This window comes from Engraulis encrasicolus, chromosome 3, assembly GCF_034702125.1.
Source record: "Engraulis encrasicolus isolate BLACKSEA-1 chromosome 3, IST_EnEncr_1.0, whole genome shotgun sequence".
NCBI lineage: Eukaryota > Metazoa > Chordata > Actinopteri > Clupeiformes > Engraulidae > Engraulis > Engraulis encrasicolus.
In genome coordinates, this window is record NC_085859.1 from 27,020,048 (window position 1) to 27,040,495 (window position 20,448).

The 20,448-nt window shown below is 42.4% G+C and overlaps 2 protein-coding genes across 8 annotated transcripts; both read right to left on the minus strand.

The window, feature by feature from the left end:
• Positions 1–194: 194 nt before the first annotated feature.
• Positions 195–12,795, minus strand: gkap1 (G kinase anchoring protein 1). Of its 4 annotated transcripts, none has more exons than XM_063195099.1 (13): positions 12,541–12,795; positions 11,294–11,531; positions 7,008–7,175; positions 6,314–6,391; positions 5,982–6,117; positions 5,642–5,670; positions 5,254–5,406; positions 4,719–4,805; positions 3,726–3,789; positions 3,262–3,332; positions 3,002–3,079; positions 1,836–1,868; positions 195–715 (listed from the first exon to the last, which is right to left on the minus strand). In XM_063195099.1, exons 2-13 carry the CDS (start codon positions 11,513–11,515, stop codon positions 677–679), a joined length of 1,158 nt encoding a protein of 385 aa, XP_063051169.1. In that variant the 5' UTR covers positions 11,516–11,531; positions 12,541–12,795; the 3' UTR covers positions 195–676. The 4 variants fall into 4 exon arrangements, with proteins under 4 accessions (XP_063051169.1, XP_063051167.1, XP_063051168.1 ...); XM_063195097.1 differs by having other exon boundaries at positions 1,827–1,868; XM_063195098.1 differs by lacking the exon at positions 12,541–12,795 and adding an exon at positions 12,219–12,438 and having other exon boundaries at positions 1,827–1,868.
• A 419-nt stretch (positions 12,796–13,214) lies between these two features.
• Positions 13,215–19,985, minus strand: dguok (deoxyguanosine kinase). Of its 4 annotated transcripts, none has more exons than XM_063194402.1 (8): positions 19,850–19,985; positions 19,393–19,568; positions 18,965–19,071; positions 18,000–18,181; positions 17,218–17,365; positions 16,147–16,262; positions 13,940–14,039; positions 13,215–13,772 (listed from the first exon to the last, which is right to left on the minus strand). In XM_063194402.1, exons 1-8 carry the CDS (start codon positions 19,954–19,956, stop codon positions 13,746–13,748), a joined length of 963 nt encoding a protein of 320 aa, XP_063050472.1. In that variant the 5' UTR covers positions 19,957–19,985; the 3' UTR covers positions 13,215–13,745. The 4 variants fall into 4 exon arrangements, with proteins under 4 accessions (XP_063050472.1, XP_063050471.1, XP_063050473.1 ...); XM_063194401.1 differs by having other exon boundaries at positions 18,956–19,071; XM_063194403.1 differs by having other exon boundaries at positions 19,393–19,985.
• Positions 19,986–20,448: the final 463 nt, after the last annotated feature.

Below are 20,448 nucleotides of genomic sequence, written 5' to 3' on the forward strand. Positions count from 1 at the left end.
CCTGAATTGTAACATTAAAATGGTAGGCCTATAACAGTAAAACATTTTTTTAAAAGTCTGTAAGGCCTCTTTGAATGGTTCCAATTAAAACAAAACAGCATTACAAAAAAACATTCTGATCAGCCATCAAGGTAAAGGTGCACAAACATTTATGCTTTCCTAATGTCAATTTCGCAAGAAACCGGAGACTATGCCACTGAAAAAAAGTTGCTTTTATTAAAAGTGTGCATGACCCCCCTCTTCATACATAACAGTAGTGACTCCCTCGCTGCTTAGTGGGGGTGTAATGGCATTATTTTGCCAACAGAGGGAGATGACAAGTTCATCCTTGGAACATTGTCATTCCTCTTAAAAAGTCCAAATCAGTTCTTTACAATTACAGTTTTACAAGGCATTGTCGGATTGAACATCCCACATCCACAAAATCGTTCAGTGCAGTAGTAAATGTTGAGGAAACATGCCAACATTTTAAGGATGTCAGGTATGCTGAAAACAGAGAAAAAAGGGGGAATGAGGGGGAATGAACAGAACACTGAGTGTTTCCGTGAGAAATGGGGAAACCCTGAAGAGGAGAAAGTACGCATGTGCGCTTGTCGTTGGGTGTGTTGTGTTTTGTGTCGTTTTCCTTCATGGGTTGCTCTTCCAAGGTTTGAGAGGGGATCAGGGATGGCCGTCGCTAATCACCCTCCGCATTCTTTTTTGATTTCCGGTTGCCCTGGAATCAACAAAAACACAAAATTACTTACACTACCAATACAGGTGTGTGTAGAGTCCATTTCAAATACATTCCTCCAGTCAATCATTTCTGTTGGCCTACACCACTGTTAGCTTGGTCCTTGCCCCTCCATGGAGGAAACAATAAAGGTTTCCCCTGAAGTCAAGCAGATCAAGGCAGCTTTTTTGGGATTTCAAGATCATAATTGCAAATGACAGAGTAACGTCTGAATTATGTTTTTGCAAGATACGGAATAATATATATATATATATATATTTAAACTTTATGTTCAGAGGTCATTGAGGACATCAAGCCGCAAAGGAGGTTGAGGAAATGTGGGAGGAACGAATTGATATGGACGAATTGATATGGACCCAAAATCCTTCAACTCTGCCATGAGGCCAAATTGGTGCGCCACTAGAAATCTCTGACCCCATGAGGAATTACAGATATTAAGCACAAGTAATAGCCTATTATTACTGCCCCCTTACAGGTCACTCTCTCAGTTCCTGGCCCTAAAGTAAGAATCATCCTGTTTTCAGACCAAACGCAGCAAAAGCATTAACCCAGAGGAACCCTGCTATTACAGACCAAACGTGGCAAAAGTGCAAGAGGCAATGACATAAATATTTCACCATTGATCAGCTCATTTTTGAGGGATGTTAGGGACATTGTGGACATTTTGTTGCTGCAGAACAGTGCCATTGCTTGTTGCCATAAAATTCACTTAAGTTTAACTTGTCTTTTTATGTCTTTGGTGGCCACAATACGCTCCTCAATACAAAGTCAATTACTCCCACCGTTCTTTCCGACCTTTGCCACGCTTGGTCTGAACTTACAGTATCTCTTCCCCACTTTGCAGCACCCCTGATGCTGATGCAGACCTCCTTGAGAATGAAAGTCTCAGAAACAGGAGAGAGATTATAAGCCACATACTTACACCAGATTTTCAGACTCACTATTTCTTAATCCAAACTCTTACTGTCTCAAATACTTAACACTAACCGGTCTTGTTATTATTATATTAATATTCTGATATTTAAAAAACTTGAACATGGAAAGTGTGTTTGATTAGCAAACACACAGTAGCTGTCTGCTGATCTGACTTAACTCTTGATACCTTGCTGATCTTCACCCTGCCTTCATGCTTCATCTAATGAGGGAAGAGCACAGTTGCACATACACACAGAAACAAACACAAACACACAACATGCAAGGGGACGCACACACACACGCACACATGCACACAAACACACCATCATCACACTCGTCGTCATCATCATCATTCACAGAGATGGTTTTACTTGATCGTGATCGATTTTCAAATCTTGACTTGAAAATACATTAGGGCTGCACGATATTAGAAAAATATGCGATACACGATAACATGACTGTATATCGCAATATCGATGTTACTCGCGATATTTAATACAAACATATATTTTCCCCTCTCTACTTGCCATTCTACACTTTATCATGTATGAAACAAGTGAGAGCAATGTTTTATTTCCAACATTATTTTTATTCAGGAAAAAAAAGGCTAATATACAGCATCATCTTAAAATGTCAACCTTTTTAACACCTTTAACCTTTTCACCAAATTGGCTGAAAAATTAAAATAGGCATCACGATAAAACCAACTCTTGCGATACGTGTATATCGTGATATTGATACATTTTCGATCTATCGTGCAGCCCTAATTGACATTATACCTTAATCTTACAATTTAGTACAACTATGGCTTTCTTAAAAATATATTAAATATATTAATATGGCTTTACGTAAAAAATACATTAAATGCATCACAATTAGCCATGAAAAGATAGCAAAATTAGAAAGCTAAAAAAAAGTAAATCCATGACATGTCAATGCTTGGTTTCCGGCACATAGAAAGTTCAGGATAAACCGGCCCTACAGCCTACAGCATCATCCATGGCAGAATGCCCAAGCGGGATGAGATAACAGGCACTACATGCTGTGACGACGTCTGAAGACATCTGAATCTCAGATCAATGTTGAGTGTTGAGATTGTGCTAGTTTGTGGATGGCCAGGGCCATATGTTAGAGCCTACTTTGGGCAAGTCACTCAATTCTAATTACATTGCTCTGAAACTTCATTATAGTGCATAATATGCGCCATACTAATAGCTACTTTTGTCATGTGTGGATGCATGGTGCAGTGACGTGATTTTGAAGCATCTTATGAACAGACTTTCAGAAATAGAACACAGGTGTATACTCATTTGCAGGTCAGTAAAAATGTTTTCTTATCTTGTCTTATCGTACCTGGTGTTTGGGTTGATCTGACTGCAACTCTTTCACTTTTGATCTTTCCTGTTCCAATGCTGCATGCAACATTGAAACCTATGGAGGGGAAATAAAGAGATGGATGAGGACCCAAAAGTGAACATAAACCAACTCAAGACATGTCGACCGGGTAGTCAATGAATTCGCCAGTGTTGGAAGGCAACTGTGGCAAGGCCTTTTCACTTTATGAACCTGGAATTGACACCTAATAAACATTGAATGTTCGCATTTGAACCTACCTCTGATGAGAGTTCTTCTTTGATGTTTAGCAGCTCATCTACTTGTAGCAATATTTCAGCTTTGTCTTTCACTGGGAAAGCAAGGATGGGAAAAGCAGTCAACAGATGAAGGGACAATAAAACAGGAAGTTCAGGGAGTTTCCCCACTGTATGAAAGTGTAAGTAAGTATGTGTTCGTGTGGAGAAGGTGATGCAATGGGTATCCCTGATACACTTGATACATCGCTGGTGACAGGCCAGTGCTGCTGCATGTGTATAAATGTGTGAGACACAACACTTTGTACCATAATAATTTGAGCGATGCGTTTTGTCTTGGTAAGCACTGATCTTCACAAATGAATGACGTAACGTGCGTGTATGTATGTGTGTGTGAGTGAGTGAGAGAAAGTCAGCAGGAGGGTCCAAATAGTAATGGAGTGTGTGCGTGTGTGTGTGTGTGTGTGTGTGTGTGTTGCCATACTCACTCTCGCCCTGTCCGAGCATTTTGAGGAGCTGGGCGTTTCTGGCCTTCACTTCCTTATACTTCCCCTGAGGAGACACATGTGGCCATCTCATTAGCCCACCATTACATCAGATTATAAAACACTACGTCATGGGCTCATGGCATATTCCAAGAACAACAAAAAACTAGAGATGCACCGGATCCTGATTTTTAGGATCCTGCCGGATACCGGATACACTGCTTAAGATCCTGCCATATACGGAACCGGATACCGGATCCTACGAAAGGGTTGAAACACATAGCCTACTCGCACACGTGGGCCCTTTTTATCATGTTGTCTCAAACTATTTTGACTGAAAAGCCTCGGCTACCGGATCCTGGATCCTGGAACCGGATCCGGATCCGGATCCTGTGAAAAACCCTATTATCCTGCCGGATCCGGATCCGGAACCGGATCCAGATCTTGGATCCGGTGCATCTCTACAAAAAACCCTTTGTGCACTAGTGATGTCAAATATCACTTTGAAAATAAACCAGTCTACATTGCATGTTCGTTACATCACATTTATTGTTTGACATGTTGGGTTTGTTCAACGTGTGTTAGGTGAATATGAAGCATATATGCTGCTGGACGACACCTTGATTTCCAAAGGTGTCAAGAGTAAAAAAAAAAAAAAGAAACTCTCCTTTCCTTCCAACACGGGCAACTTATCTGAGTTACAGGTAGATATTGTACTTGTCTTACGATCAGGTGACCCCGTGATGGTTGGATCAAGTTTGTGGTGGGTTCTTGCAAGGTTATAGTGTTTTTCAGTAAAAACAGTCTATTGACCTCATTGGGTACAATGGAGTAAATGGTGTAACAACTACGTAATAGCATGCGCTAGTGTTGTAGATAGACCATGAATTTACTTTTCCTTTTGACTCCTCTGTTGCAATTCCTCAAGAGATCAGTTTAGCATCTCTGCTCCACATTGCAAGTGTCATGTCATGTAGTGCATTATTCTGCTCTGACCTCCCATTGCGAGATGATCTTTTTCAGCTGGCCGATCTCTTCATCTTTCTTCTCCAGTTCAAACTTCAACTGTTCGTTTCTCACATCCTGCAGGACAGGATGATTTCACATAAAACATGCCATTACCAACATCATAGAGTCATTATCCTCAAAAAAGCAAAACAATTAGAAAAAAATATGTCAATTTAGTTGGTCCCTTGCTGATTTTCTTCATCTACTACTGATTGGTGAGGAAGTCTGAATGCATCAGCACTTTTACTCACACAGACACACACACACACACACACACGCACGCACACGCACACACACGCACACACACACACGCACACACACTATTGTAACCATTAATAAAATCATAGAACACCTCACTTCTCCAGAAATAAAAGTACCTGGGTGCCAAAACCCAGAAAGGACAGTAGTCCTAGTCGCTGTTCAAAGTTTATTGCCCATCAGGTATAGTTTAGGTCTACATCTTCTTTCAGTATTGGGTTGCTGTAACAGTGTGAAATGGGTTCTCCAGGGTACAGGGTCTCACCGGTTCATATTCTGAGGACGTGTTGACTTCCTGGCCGGCGCTGTTGGAGAACTGCTCCCTCCGCTTGTCTCTCTGGACGATCTGGCTCACCTCACTCTCCAGCTTGTCGAAAAACTTGTCATCACGCGGAGTCGGGTTGGCAGCTTTGGGCTCCTAACGAGACAGACAGAATCACATCCTCCATGAGCACAACAATGTGGTGATCAAAGGATATTTTCCCAAAATGATACAAAAATGCACACGATATTCAGAGCGTTATCGACTGAAAAATGACATAATTTACAGATGGATTCACAGCAAGGCGAAGCCAAATGAGATCACAAGAACTTAACATACTTCAAAAGTACAAGTAAAATGTTGTGGTGAGACATACGCAACATGTACAAACCTCCTTCTCTGGCCGCTTCGTCATCTGATCTGTGAAAAGAGAGGAGACAACGCTGGTCAGCGGACTGAAACTTGAGCATCTTCTAATATCAAATAAACCAGTGCGAATATCAGAAAAATCAACTGGTTGTGCCACTGGGTGTGGAGAGAAAACGTTTTTTCATGACTGACAAAATGAGAAAAACAACAACAACAAAAGAACAAGATTTTACGCCATCCCCACAATTGGAAAACTCTTTTGGATTTGTGTGTTTACAAACAACATGCATTTGAAGAAATGAATAAAGCCAATATTGACTGTAGTTGTGGTAAGACTACCAAGCAGGTCAGTCTTCTCTCACCTATGCTGCCTTCTGTCTGGAACTCCTTGAGGGAGACGGTGGGGCGTTTGTCTTTGCCCTGCTCTTTCTTCTTCTTCTTCTCCTTGCCCGTGGAGCTCTTGGGCTTTGGTGACGCCTGCTCTGTAGTCACCACATCCTAGCAGACAAAAAAATGCAGTTCTGAGAGCCATTACAACAATCCATTTAGACAATAAACAATTTCTTTATACCCAAGTAAATTTGTGTTAGTAGATATTTTACTCAAAAGTAAAACACTGTTCACTCTGACCCACTCAGCATACAATAAGTCTCGTGTTTTTGTACAAATATATCATTGTGCATTTTGAACTCACCCGTTTATGCTCTTCAAATTCCATTTTGCTGAGGATGAGTGCTTTCTCTAGGTCAGCTTCATAAAGTTCACTAGTTAGCTGGGGTAGACACAGAATTTGTTACAAAACTTCTCTGTGCAGACAAAATACACACTGGTTCATATGTAGATAATGCTGTAGAAATGTCCTGCTCAATAAAAAAAGAAAGGAGATAAATCAACAAATGAACATTCAGTGTTTTGGTAATGGGAAACTATGAAGCACTACAGGCGCATAGCTGTGGTTATTTTGTTGTGTTACACTGTCAAGGCCAATCCGTAAAAATACAGCAAAACAGGGATCCAGACTGACCTGCCTGAAATGGCAAACAAATATAAATCTTGAGGGAACTGCGCAAAAGTGAGGCATGGCCTTTTAAATTGTGCTTTGAGTTTATGACCGTGCACATTTTAAGCATCTAGCCATGGTTCTCCATGGCTTTCACCTGAAAATTATACTCAGCCAGAGAGGATAGAAAAGTTAAATAATTTATCTAATTGATATTTATTTAATTACACTTTTCACATCAGGGGTGCATTTCTCAAAACCATAGTTGCTAACTACATTAGCTACTTGTTGTTCGCAATGCAATTTCCCATTGGCAACTACCCAAGTTGCTAACTGGCTAACAACTACACTTTCGAGAAACACAGCCCTGTTCAGGTGTTTAGTTTACCTGCTCATCTCTCTGCTTCCACTGCTGCCAGCCCTCCTGGGGGACAGCGTCTCCACTCCCGCCCAGGGCCCCAGGCTGAAGCAGGTCATTGGCCAGCCCCTGTAGCGTGAGGTTGGAGGGCGCGGAGCCGGACTTCTGGGGGAGCTTCTTGAAGGCAAGGTTCCTGAGCTGTAGAGCAGAGAAGTAGATTACAGTAACCTTGTTGATCCCAGAGGAAATTAAGATATACAGTCAGTGGCATACACAAATACATTACACATTGCACAAATCATACATTGCATACAGCACACATTTATTAAGACTGAGGCAGACCTGCTGTGGGCAGACAGCATGTATGGTGGCAGAGGTTTTTTTTTGGTCTTTTATTTATAACAGGACAGTTTGAGAGGTGGACCGGAAGCGAATGGGGAGAGACGGGGTGGGCTCAGCAAATGACCCAGGCCGGGAATTGAACCTGGGTCGGCCGCATGGCAGACGAGGGCCCTACCTGTTGGCCACGGCAGGACCATGGTGCCAGAGTTTTAACAAATGTATTAATTAGTGTTGCACCGATACCGATACCAGTATCGGTGGATCGGTGGATCAGCACTAAAATTGTGGTATCGGTATCGGCGAGTACCAACAATTAGGGCGCCGATACCATTTACAGGAGAGGGAGATTTACATAACAAGAGTGGCACTTCGATGGACGCCAGAAGGAAAGCGCAGGAGAGGGAGACCAAAGACAACCTGGAGGAGAACCATTGAAAGTGAAATGAAAGAGAGATCCCTTAACTGGAGCACCATTGAGAAAAAGGCCAACAACAGAGATGAGTGGAGATCCTTTGTCCTTGTCCTCTGTGCCACTAGGCACAGCAAGGACTAAGTAAGTAAGTAAGTACCATTTACAGGAGCTTGTATGACACTTAAAGAGCCTTGAAATTAGTTATTTCATAGAGGTATTTAAAAAGTATAAAACATTTTGCTGGATTCACTTTGTATTAGTCTTTTTCCTGTTTCATAAAGGTAGGCAGCAGTCATGCAATGATGATTTTACATCCAAGTAGTATGCAATACAGCCCTTCATATATATACATTTCAAATAGGGTGGAATCGGTATCGGTATGATATCGGTATCGGCCGAGACTGCACAGCCAGGTATCGGGTATCGGGGCCAGAAATGGTATCGGTGCAACACTAGTGGGTCATTCCACGCCAAATCAACAAGAGCCCGCACGCTTAGGTCTCAAAAAATTCTGAAAATATTACCAAGTGTACCCATGGTACTTAAGAGAAACACTGTAGATTTATTTGAATGTAAGATGTATACTCTCCATGTTACAGCCAATTTTACTGGGGGAGGGGGGGTGCCCATTTTGTTCACACTCTTTTTTTGTCAAAGTTCACAAGCCAGTAGCTCAAGAACTAAACCATGTAGGAAGCTCAAATTTGGCATGCTGGTACATAGATAGGACTAGTTTGTTGCTAAACTGTCAGTTTTGGTCTGTATGATCCTGCATCGTCATAGCATTCCCTCAAAGATGATACAAATTGTACTGGAGTTTTTGGCTGTGCTCTGTTTAGGCCTTCAGAAGACATATTTCTGCCCAACATAGCCTCTTGATGTTTTTCCCTTGTAGAGACAAGTAGGAACACTCTCATAAAAAGCTATAAATAGAAAGGAAACCCCATCAGTGTTTGACCAGAAGACCTCACAAGTCTGACAAATTATTTTGGGTGTCATTTTCAGAGCTCCAGAACCCCTTGTGGGATTGTTCACAGATTTTTATTTTATTTTTTTCTTCATTCTCCATGAATTCTTCTTTTTAAAAATGCCAATGATACTTGTCTTATGTGATGTTTTCTTGTTTAATTTCCAACCTGAACATGGGAAACCTGCACATTGAGAGCAATATGTTTTCTATGCGTTTCTTCCGCTGCCATCTGCTGGTCAAAAAAAGTAACAACATGACTCTTTGTGCCTGACCTACTGTCTCTTTTGGTGTGCGAACCTGCTCCCACATTGAACGCTCCTGAAATCATTGAAATTGAAAGGGATACCTGCACCCCTGCACAGGGACTCTTGGGTGATCATGTCTGGGCAAAATTTGCATTTGATTATTTAGTCTTTACATTAAATGTTATCGAAATCATGTTGCTCTCTTTTTGCATTTTGCCCATGTTCAGGGTGGAAATTAAAAATGAAAACATCACATAAGACAAGTCTCATTAGCATTTTTAAAAAGAAGACTTCATGGAGAATGAAGAAAAAAATAAAATAAAAATCTATGGACAATCCCACAAGGTGTTCTGGTGCTCTGAAAATGACACCCAAAATGATTTGTCAGGCTTGTGAGGTCTTCTGGTCAAACACTGATGGGGTTTCCTTTCTATTTATAGATTTTTATGGGAGTGTTTCTACTTGTATCTACAAGGGGGGAAAATCATGAGGCTATGTTGGGCACAAATATGTCTTCTGAAGGCCTAAACAGAGCACAGCCAAAAACTCCAGTACAATTTGTATCATCTTTGAGGGAATGCTATGACGACGCAAGATCACACAGACCAAGACTGACAGTTTTGCAAGAAACTATTCCTATCTATGTACCAGCATGCCAAATTTGAGCTTCCTACATGGTTTAGTTCTTGAGCTACGGGCTTGTGAACTTTGACAAAAAAAAGAGTGTGAACAAAATGGGCACCCCCTTCCCCCAGTAAAATTGGCTGTAACACGGAGAGTATACATCTTACATTCAAATAAATTTACAGTGTTTCTCTTAAGTACCATGGGTACATTCAGTAATATTTTCAGAATTTTTTGAGACCTAAGTGCGCGGGCTCTTGTTGATTTGGCGTGGAATGACCCTAGTATTAATTAGACCTAAAGATACAATAAGCTCAACAGATCTACTGTACGCTACGCAAAAACTCTCTCCAAAAACTAAAGTGGTTCCCGGCTGACGGACTCACTGACAAAGTGGTGTATAGTTTCTGCCCGTGACTAAAAATGCATGTTGAAAGAAGAAGAGAATAAAAAAAACTTTCAAGGATCACACAATAGACTCTGGTCGAGTATAGTAAAATACCAATGTGGGAGGAATCAGTGAGACACTGAAGTATTTAAGTTGAAGACGTTAAGTTATGGCTGAAGTATTAAGGGGGGCTCTTACACCCCTGTTCTTCTGCTAGGACGGTAAGAGAGACGGAACATGATGAGTAGGGTTCTACAGAGATTGGGAAGGACCAGGAAACACGTATGAGAACCCTTCAATTGGCAGCTTGTGGCTCCTCTTTTTGCAAAAGAAAAAAAAAGAGGTATCGCACACCAATAAATCTTTCTTGAGTTGCTGGCTTCCTGAGCATACAAATGTTTAAGAAAATGAAAAGAATGCTGCACACTCTGCTCCATGTTTTATTAATGAAGTGATGTTTCGGCCGTCTGGCCTTCTTCAAACTTCGTCTTTTTGCACCCATCATGTTGTCCAAACGTATTCTCTATGCTCTAACCAGTCCCTCACATCTGCTTATGGGGATTTGTGCCCTCTTTGCAGAGCTCAGCCAGGTGAGAGAGCTTTACACGTCCACCCCCATGCTTCAACGTTGGGAGGATGTCATTAGATGCAATCACTTTGTTGTCATCTTTGTCCAGCGTTGCCAAGTACTTCAGTGAGAACTTGTCGTCACAACATGTGTGGTATTAAAACACAGTGCAATTACTCGACCACAAATTTGCAGGAGATGATGAGCAGTTTGATCTACGTGGCACACCACGTGTAAGGTCTGGGGAGACAGGTGGGAAGGAGGAGCTGAAGTGGGGTGGACTGCAAACTTTTTTAGGGATGTGGGCAACGCACCTACACACACACACACACACACAAGAACTTTTGGCCAACCAGTTCAAGGGTGTCACCGCAGAAGCAGTATGCAGACGAGCATCAACGGGGATAAGCAACTGCAAGCAAGTGAAGCAAAAGGCAAGTGTGCATGCGCGCCCAACACGCCCAAGATGTTTGGACGAAGTAATGGGTGCAAAGGAGGAACTGTCTGCTAAGGGTTCACATACTTGTGCACATGTTGAATATTTTGTCTATCCCAGTATTTGTAAAGTATGCTTTACAAAGGATTTGGATGTCTGTAAAATAAGGTTCTTTAAATGTTTTAAATAAAAAAGTGACCATGTTTGGAGGGTTCACATGCCTTCAAGCGGCACTGTATAAATGCAGTCAATGACTGACGAAAGGTTGAGAGAGAACATGACAGGATAGCATATAGTTGAATTACGCCTATTTAAGCTTCTCTCAGATTACCTCGTTTGCTTCACTCTGCTGCTGGCCCTTCTTCTTCTTCTTCTTCTCTTTCTTCTTGTCGTTGTTCTGTCCCGCCTTCCCACCCTGTGACTTCCCTGCTCCGGCCTTTCCTCCCTTTCCGCTCTTCTTTCCTGGTTCGGAGTCCGAGTCGGAGTCAGAGTCCACTTGGAGGAGTGCGAAGCGGGAGGCTGTGGTAGGCACTGAGATGATTGCGGATGCCATCTTTCAATTGCAGGACCTGAAGACAGACAGACACAGACACACACACACCAGAATGTTGTCGTCAACCACGGCACAGCAATGCATGCAAGGCATAATCAAACATGGCTCTCAAGCTTTACAATTACAGCCTGGCTATAGTTTGGATGACTTTTGAAATCATGTTATAGTGATATGAATCCCCCTACGTCTGGAATAAAGAATTTAATTGAGGTTTGTCTTCTCTCATTAGGATATCAGCTTCCCAATTCAAAATTCCTAACTTGCTCAGGAGGACTCCAGTGCTCCTGTCCTGTGCTTAGTCAGATTTAAAGTCCAAATGGACAGTCAAGAATGCAAAACTGTTTAAAAAAAAACCCGAAACAACCCTCCTGCTGTGTGAGGAATGAGGATAATCATTTAACCAAACATGCATAACTGTGATTCTACAAAAGCCAGATGAATGTTGATGCACATTATCAACTGGCATTCATCTAAGGCCCTTTAAACTCACCCAGCCAAACAAAACAATGTCGTTTTCAAATACACTCAAATTCTCACTCAGCTGCGCCTTTTAAAAAACCCTGATAACGAAATGCAATGTCCACTCCTCTACTGCTTTGCCATTCTATCCACTGCTCCTCGCCAACTTGGTGACCAACTAGCACAATGCTATCGATGTAAACAGGTCAACATTGCACCAGGTGCATGCTAATGTGCTACCTACCCCGGCACAATGCAGCCACATGCAATTATCCGTCCTACAATCAACGGTCCTGCTGCACGTCCCTTCTTTGAGAAACACTGGGACTCCTGTTATGCCTCTAGCACTTATTCGAAAACCGTTGGCTTAAAATATGCGTTATATCACAGCTTGATGTAATGTGACAGGAGTTGATAGTAACTTGAGGTTACCGCTGGATGTCAATGGAGCTAGCGAGTATCGTTAGCTTTGTCTAAGTCAAACAAAAACACCGTTCATTCGGAAACACGTTCCACTGCAATAATAGAGAATTATTCAACCGTCAAATTCGGAAGATTTTACTTACAGGTTTTCCAACTTTCTGCTTTCCTCGTTTGCAAGCAGTAAGCGTTGTGGCTCTAGTAGTGGATAAGTACGGTGGCTCAGATGGACAAGTAGAACTATCACATAGCTCTCTATGCGATTCAAAACTTAGTGCTCTATTAGTTCTACATCAATGCGCTCATGCTGCTGCTGACAGGGATCCTCTGTCAATACCGTAAAACAGCGCGTGCAGCACTTATCTTGGACCTCTTCTTGGTGGAACGAAATAATCCACTATGTCACGATATTACCTACGCTCTAATTCTAGGTTTTGAAGACTAAATTTGGGTTGTCAGTGATCAACATCTTTGTCAACACCAGATGGCACCCATGAGTGCCCAGCAAAGTGTATGCAGGTAATGCACGCATGGTGTTGCATACTCGTCAAGCCTTCACTGTCTTCTTGACATACTTTTTTGCCATGTCAAATGAATGCTTATGAACTCTGGTTTAATTTTTGGGGCTCTTTGTGGAGTGTTTTTGTGTGTCCAAACCAAATATTTTATGGAATAATTTCTAACAACATGGCTTTTGTTCTCTCATTATTCATTAGGCCTATGAGTTTTGCTGATTACACGGTGGACTTCAATTCTTCTACAGTTCTTTCTTCTCAATGCCCTAGCCAACTTTTAGAAGGTAAATCAAAGCACATGACAGTTTTACCTGAAATAAATAAAGCAATATTTATTTATGGAATTTGTATATTACAATCAAGGAGTAACTGACAAACATTGGATGAGGTATCAAAGATGAACATACATTATTCTATATATATAAATATAAAAAAGAACAGGTCAGCTGACACACTTTTGACTGAAACTGTAACATTATGACTTGCCAGTAGCCTGGTGCAGGGTAAAGTAAACACACTCTATGTGCATGTAACGGAGGCCAACTAGCAGAGTGTGGCGTGGAACGTTAGTAAACCTCCCTCCTGAAGCCTCAATACAGTGCGGTAGCGTTGGGCTATCGGTCCAGCCCTTAAGCTCCGCGGTCTCGTACTGTGCCTTTCATTCCCGAACCGGTGTAGTTGACGAGGTAGCAGGTCCGCGGCCCCGAGGGAGACGAACTGTGTGGGAACACCTCCATCACATGTAACAATGTTTACTGATTTTAATGTAGTTAAATGGACATGTTTTCCTTGACCACTGGTGGTGAGTTGGGTGGAGATGAGTTGAAGCGTCTTCTTCATAACGATCTGAAGAATTCCTTCACCTGAGAAACAGACAACATGCTGTTATCAGACAACAGGCTATGTATGCCAATGAAAGTCTCTCTCTAGGTTGTTAGTGAATAAGTGAATAATAGTGAAGTGTGTGTGTGTGTGTGTGTGTGTGTGTGTGTGTGTGTGTGTGTGTGTGTGTGTGTGTGTGTGTGTGTACCTGTGTTATCAATGCCTGCTGTGCTTTTGGGTCTTTCTCAAACTCCACCCCTGCGTCCAGCACCAACACTGGGAGCTGCTTCAGGTCCTCAGAGTGAAGCCTGCAGTGACAGTAGAGCAAAACAATAGGATGAACTTAGCCAGGCCGTGCCCTCCTAGTGACGCAACAGCTTCAGCGTTGCTACCAGTCAGGTCAAGAGTCAATGCAAGTACTTTCTGAGTTCCCGCAAATACAGAAACTCCTCCCACTTTGTTGGGAATCAAACAATCATTAGCAAACCAAAGGAGGCCATTTGGGAACTGCAAAGTCTCAAAGAGATTTGAAAGTCGATGATAATCAGGCTAGGATGAACTGGCCTTGGGTGCATATCCTCGCTGCCAGGCAGAAACCTTTTCATTGTGTTTTACATATTAATTTGTAAATCACTATTTTCTCATTTTCTAAATAAATAATTATTTCAACATTAAAGTTGGCTATTGAATAACTTATCGTACACATATACTCAAGGAGACTGACCAGTAGCACTGATTTATATTTTATAGTGAATAATAAAATTAATATATATACAGTATATATATATATATACAGTATATATATTATATTATATTAAATGAAACGATTATATATATTAAATGAAACGATTATATATATATATATATATATATATACAGTGCCTTCAAAAAGTCTACACACCCCTCCTCAAATGTCAGGTTTTTGTGATGTAAAAAAAATGACAGAAAGACAAATAAATTCACAGCTTTTTCCACCTTCAATCTAAACTATTAACCTGTACAATGCAATTGAGAAACAAGCATAAGGCTTTGTATGGAAAGAATAGGAAATAAAAAACTTCAATTAACATGGTTGCATAAATATACACACCCTTAAATTAATACTTTGTTGCAGCACCTTTGGCTTGTCTGGGCCATTCCAAAACCTCAATATTATTCTGGTGAAGCCATTCTTTTGTAGATTAAGGCGTGTGCTTAGAGAAATTGTCGTTCTGAAAGATTAGTTCCTATGCATATTCACCTTTCTACCAGGGGGCCCGAAGATTTTGTGCCACTACCACGGCCCCTGTGGAAATGTTCATAATTCCCTCCTCCCTAATGAAGGCCCCAGTTACAGCTAAAGAAAAACAGCACAAAAGAACAATGCTGCCACCACCATACTTTACGTTAGGTATGGTGTTATTGCGGTGATGTTTTGTGCCAAAAATACCTTTTGGAATTATGTCCAAAATGTTCAACCTCGGTTTCACCTGACCATAACACATCTTCCCACATGCATTTGGGAGATTACAGAAGTATTTTTTGCAAAATTTACCTCACCAAGATTGAACTTTTTGGTCATAATTCAAAAGGGTATGTTTGGCGCAAAACATCACCGCAATAACACCATACCTAACATGAAGTATGGTGGTGGCAGCATTGTTCTTTTGTGCTGTTTTTCTTCAGCTGTAACTGGGGCCCTCATTAGGGAGGAGGGAATTATAAACATTTCCACAGGGGCCGTGGTAGTGGCACAAAACCTCCGGCCCCCTGGTAGAAAGGTGAAGATGCAGAGGAACTAATCTTTCAGAACAACAATTTCTCCAAGCACACGTCTAAGTCTACAAAAGCATGGCTTATCTAGAATAAGATTGAGGTTTTGGAATAGCCCAGAGAAGCCCAAAGGTGCTGCAACTAAGTATTAATTTAAGGGTGTGTATATTTATGCAACCATGTTAATTGAAGTTTTTTATTTTCTATTGTTTCCCTTTAAAGCTTTATGCTTGTTTCTCAATTGCATTGTACAGGTTAATAGTTTACATTGAAGGTGGAAAAGCTGTGAATTTATTTGTCTTTCTGTCATTTTTTTACATCACAAAAACCTGACATTTGAGGAGGGGTGTGTAGACTTTTTGAAGGCACTGTATATATATATATATTTTTTTTTTTTAAGTGGACAATATTCAGAAGCTGTGCGCGAGAGTTCTGCATATGAAAAATGCCATACATTACTTGTATGTGGTTTTGTTGATACAGTAATTAATTTGAACTGTGAGACACCATTTCGTTTGCGTGAACACAAACTACTGTAAATGTCTGTATATTGTATACAGAATTGCAGAAAGATGAAAAACTGTACGACTATAGCCATATTTTGCATTCCCCCAAATCCAAAAGCACCAGTGAATATGTACAGTACATACGGTGTATACTCACACAGTAGTCTTGTCTATTAGCCAGCGCTCATGTTGCGCGTGGAGTTTCTGTAAGTAATCCAGCTGCACCCCTCTCTCCTCCTCTCGATTCCTCTTCCCTAACCGTGCCATACATGTCTACAGGGACACATGGGAAAACGTTAGTACAAAACACACACATTGCACAAATCAAATGGAGTGCATTTGATGGAGTTGACATTTGATTGCAGCTGAGAGAGAGATAATTGTAATTTCATGTGAGTCCACAGGAGGTCTCCATAAGAATAGCAATGGCGGGGCTGTTTCTGTGTGTGTGTGTGGGTGTGTGTGTGTGTGTGTGTGTGTGTGTGTGTGTGTGTGTGTGTGTGTGTGTGTGTGTGTGTGTGTGTGTGTGTGTGTGTGTGTGCGCGCGCACAAGCGCATAAGTGTCTATAGGTGCTTTCTAATATACAGACTGCCATCCCCCCTTGCTCCCTTGTATGCTTGTGGCCTCGCGATGACGTCACCGATGACAGAAGTGTATTTTAATATCTTGCAAAAGCGCAATTCTAATGTCATTTTCTCAAAAGTTGTTGTTGTGGCTAGGCTTGACAGCGGGGAAATGTTATTGCTTTCTCCAAGGAGGCGGAGCGTCAGCGAAATGCGAGGCCACAATCACAGGCTGAGGACAGGAGTCAGCATATTGGAAAGCACTCTATGGCCCAATGTCTAGTGTGCGTCCTTCGAAGTGTATCAGCCTTCGTAATCACGGCCAGTGATTGGATAGTCTTTGGTGAACTCTGCGGAGTTTCCAAATCACTGGGCGTGACTAATTAGGCTGACACACTTCCAAGGCTCATACACTAGACCAGTGTTTCCCAACCAGGGGTACGTGTACCATTGGGGGTAGGCGAGCACACCTCAGGGGGTACGCGGAAAAATGTAATAATAACAAATACATTGACTGTAGTCACATTGGGATAGAGCAACAGAACATGAGTGAGGGCGAGGGGGTACATGTCATATGACAAAATGGCTTAGGGGGTACCCAGGACAAAAAAGGTTGGGAAACACTGCACTAGACATTGGGAAACGGCCTATGTCTTAGGCCCACCTCTGGTGATGCTCTGAGGTAGATGACGCCCTCCAGCTGCAGGAGAGTACCAAACTGCTGCAGCAGGAAGGAGTGCCAGTCCTGGTAGACCGCCCACTCTGTAGCGTTGATGCAGCCCAGCTCAAACATGGTCAGCGCAAAAATATACCTGGGGGGTATTCCAAGAACATGGTTATAAGTGATAAGCATGATTAATAATACGAGTTAACCTGCATGAAGTGGTACATCTGCTGATAGATAGGAGCACTTCTGACACATTTTGCATGGCAAGTAATGCTTATATGACTGAGCTACACACACATAGACAGGCCGCGCCCTGCTAGTGATGCAACGCCATCAGCGTTGCTTCTAGTCAGGCCAGGAGCAATACAAATATCGTTTCAGAGCTCCGGAAAAATCGGGAACTCCTCCCACTTTGACGGGAAGCAACCAACCAGTAGAAAACCAAGGGAGGCGGGTCAACCGTTTTGGAAATGTTAATAGTTATGCTCTTGGTCAGACCAAGTCTCAAAGAGATTTGAAAGTCAATGATAATCAGGCTAACACACACACACACACACACACACACACACACACACACACACACACACACACACACACACACACACACACACACACACACACACACACACACACACACACACACACCACTCAGCAGCTGTTGCATTAACGGCAACAGCAACAGCACATGTAGTGTTACAGCCACACGCACGCACGCGAAACACACACACACACACACACACACACACACACACACACACACACACACAGGTAACACTCACCTGTCGCAGTAAACAGAGCGTTCGTAGACCTGTACAGGTGTGTCAGTGGAATGCAGCAGGTGGGGAGGAGGGGGCTGGAGCTGGGTACGCAGGCGGCTCAGGAGGCTGAAGGTCTGGAATGTGTAGGACCAGCGCGGAGTGTCCGCGTACATCATCTCCAACAGGTTACTCACGGCACTCTGCTGCAGAGGGGGTAGATTAATATAAAGGGAGAAGACCAGGGGATTATAAGTACTTTTCAGGCCAAACACACTTTTACAGTTGGTGAGATGACCGGAAGTGAAATGGGGAGAGAGAGACGGGGTCACAGACCTTAGACTTTAGGTCTGTGGATGGGGCAGGTTTGGGAGATGACCCAGGTCAGACTCGAACCTTGGTACGTTACCCATAGGCATGCAAGTGTAACGGAGGCTAACTAGCACAGAGTTGGCGTGGAACGTTGGTAAACCTCCCTCCGATAGCCTCATACAGTCTCGTGCCGTTGGGCCGAGAGACTAGTCTCTTGGCCCAGCGGTATCGTACTGTGTCTCCCATTGCCGGACCGTTGTAGTTGACGAGATCGCACGTTCGATCCCCGAGGGGGGTGAACAGGTGCAAGATGACCTCCGTCACACAAGCCTGTAGGATGGGATGGGATGCCTTGGCGCACTGCGCCACCACAGCACCCCAAACCTAGAGTACCACACTACTAATATTCAGTAGACAGACAAAGAAATAACACTGTAACTACATAGTATCCCCTGTTTTACAGCATGGCTTCATCTTTTGACCAAGTGCATATTTCCACATTTGCACCGTGGGAATTCAATTTGGCATCTCTGCACTCAGCCTAATAATCACCCACTTAACTTATATTGCATAGTGGCAATTTGGCATCTACATGCGCTTATTATCAGTTATCACCCACTCACTATCCTGGAAGTGTATTTTGGGAGATTCCTCCGGTGCAGTCTGACCTGGCTTACCTGCGATGTGCCCTCGACATTTTGCCATTTGCTGACTGGCTCTGGGATGACCTCCCAGTCCTGGCCTGCTCCCTGAAGAAGGCTTGCAAATGTGGACTTCCCCACAGCTGTTAAAATAAAACGGCAGGCCTCACATTAGAAGAGTCAATTGGGTTCAAGTCATGTGATGGAAGCTAGTTCTAATTGCAATAATACCAGCAAACGTCAGATGCATATTCCAATCAATCGATCAGTCAATCAGTCAATCAATCAATCAATCAATCAATCAATCAATCAATCAATCAATCAATCAATCAATCAATCAATCAAGTAGACCTATCTAGTAACATACATACTCAGATGTCATTCACAGAAAATACCATACGTAGCTTTAACATGCAGATTCAGAGTAGCCTAAGCTAATGTTGTGCAAGTATCAAACATCTTACCAATGTTCCCTTCAATGGACACCCGCTTGATCGGCTTACTGGTGGCATTCATTGGCCCCGCTTCTGTCTCTCGAAAGGGTGAAGTTGAGATTCGTCTCTTGATCGTCCTTTTCGCCATTGTTTCGTAGTCAAGCCCAGTAGGTTTAAGATGTGGGTGACTTCCAGGATGCCCGCAACTTTCCAACATGTAACAGATGGAGAAACGACGAAGAGAGCGCAGAGTCTGCATATATTTTGGACGTATGTGCACGTACACAGCGCAGAGCATAATCCCTACTTCAAGTAACACTATATAACCAAAATGTGTGATTTGACACTTGGTTGAATGTCTTATTTTACTGATGTATTATGCTACTTTCAGCATTGGAAAATGCATCATAATTTAAAGGAAGATTCATCGAAACACGACTCTAAAATGGACTACTTTTGTGTGTCAGTGTCTTTCCAAATAAAATACCTTGCAGATATTGCAGACTTGCAGATATGTGCATGACGTTCTACACAACAAACATGGTCACAAACCCTGTATGGGACGCTTCCAAGGAGAATCTTTGACACATGCATCAGTTGTCACATTGTACAGAACAGGCGCTTGCGAGAGATGCTTCCTGGAAACTGATTCAATCCACTTCAGAATAAAAGTCCTGGGTGGCGTCATCTCACAATAGCAAAGTTGGTGTTGTGAAATGCACAATAGTGTGTGGGGACTACTTATAGAATGTTTCACTACTGATGAACAAGCTGTGGTGAATTACACTGTGTGAGTGTGACACTGTGCTACACAGAGTGATCATTTGGTGAGACAGTTTTCAATGAAAACCTATCCATAGAGTGCTGAAGCATTTCTACATGTATGGCTGATAGGCCCTACGGGTAACAGTGTGAAAACCAGACAAAGGCCGGGGAACATGTGGTGTGTTCAAAACAAACTTTTAATGAAGAAGCAATGGGTTCGTTCGTGGCGAAGCAGTGCTGCTTTTGCCGGACAGTGGGCATGCGCACTTTGCCAGTTTGATGCATTCTGGTTAGGATTTTAGGATTTTCTAACCCCAATGC

Coding starts and splice junctions, on each gene's coding strand:
- gkap1 (XM_063195097.1), bottom strand. CDS start 11,515: ATGGCATCCGCAATCATCTCAGTGCCTACCACAGCCTCCCGCTTCGCA. Junction 4,806..5,253: donor CGTCCTCAGAATATGAACCG/GTGAGACCCTGT, acceptor CCTGTCCTGCAG/GATGTGAGAAACGAACAGTT. Junction 716..1,826: donor AGATCAGCAAGGTATCAAGA/GTTAAGTCAGAT, acceptor TGTTGATTCCAG/GGCAACCGGAAATCAAAAAA.
- dguok (XM_063194400.1), bottom strand. CDS start 19,660: ATGCTCTGCGCTGTGTACGTGCACATACGTCCAAAATATATGCAGACT. Junction 14,040..16,146: donor CTAATAGACAAGACTACTGT/GTGAGTATACAC, acceptor CTGTCACTGCAG/GCTTCACTCTGAGGACCTGA. Junction 13,773..13,939: donor AGCAGGCATTGATAACACAG/GTACACACACAC, acceptor TCTGTTTCTCAG/GTGAAGGAATTCTTCAGATC.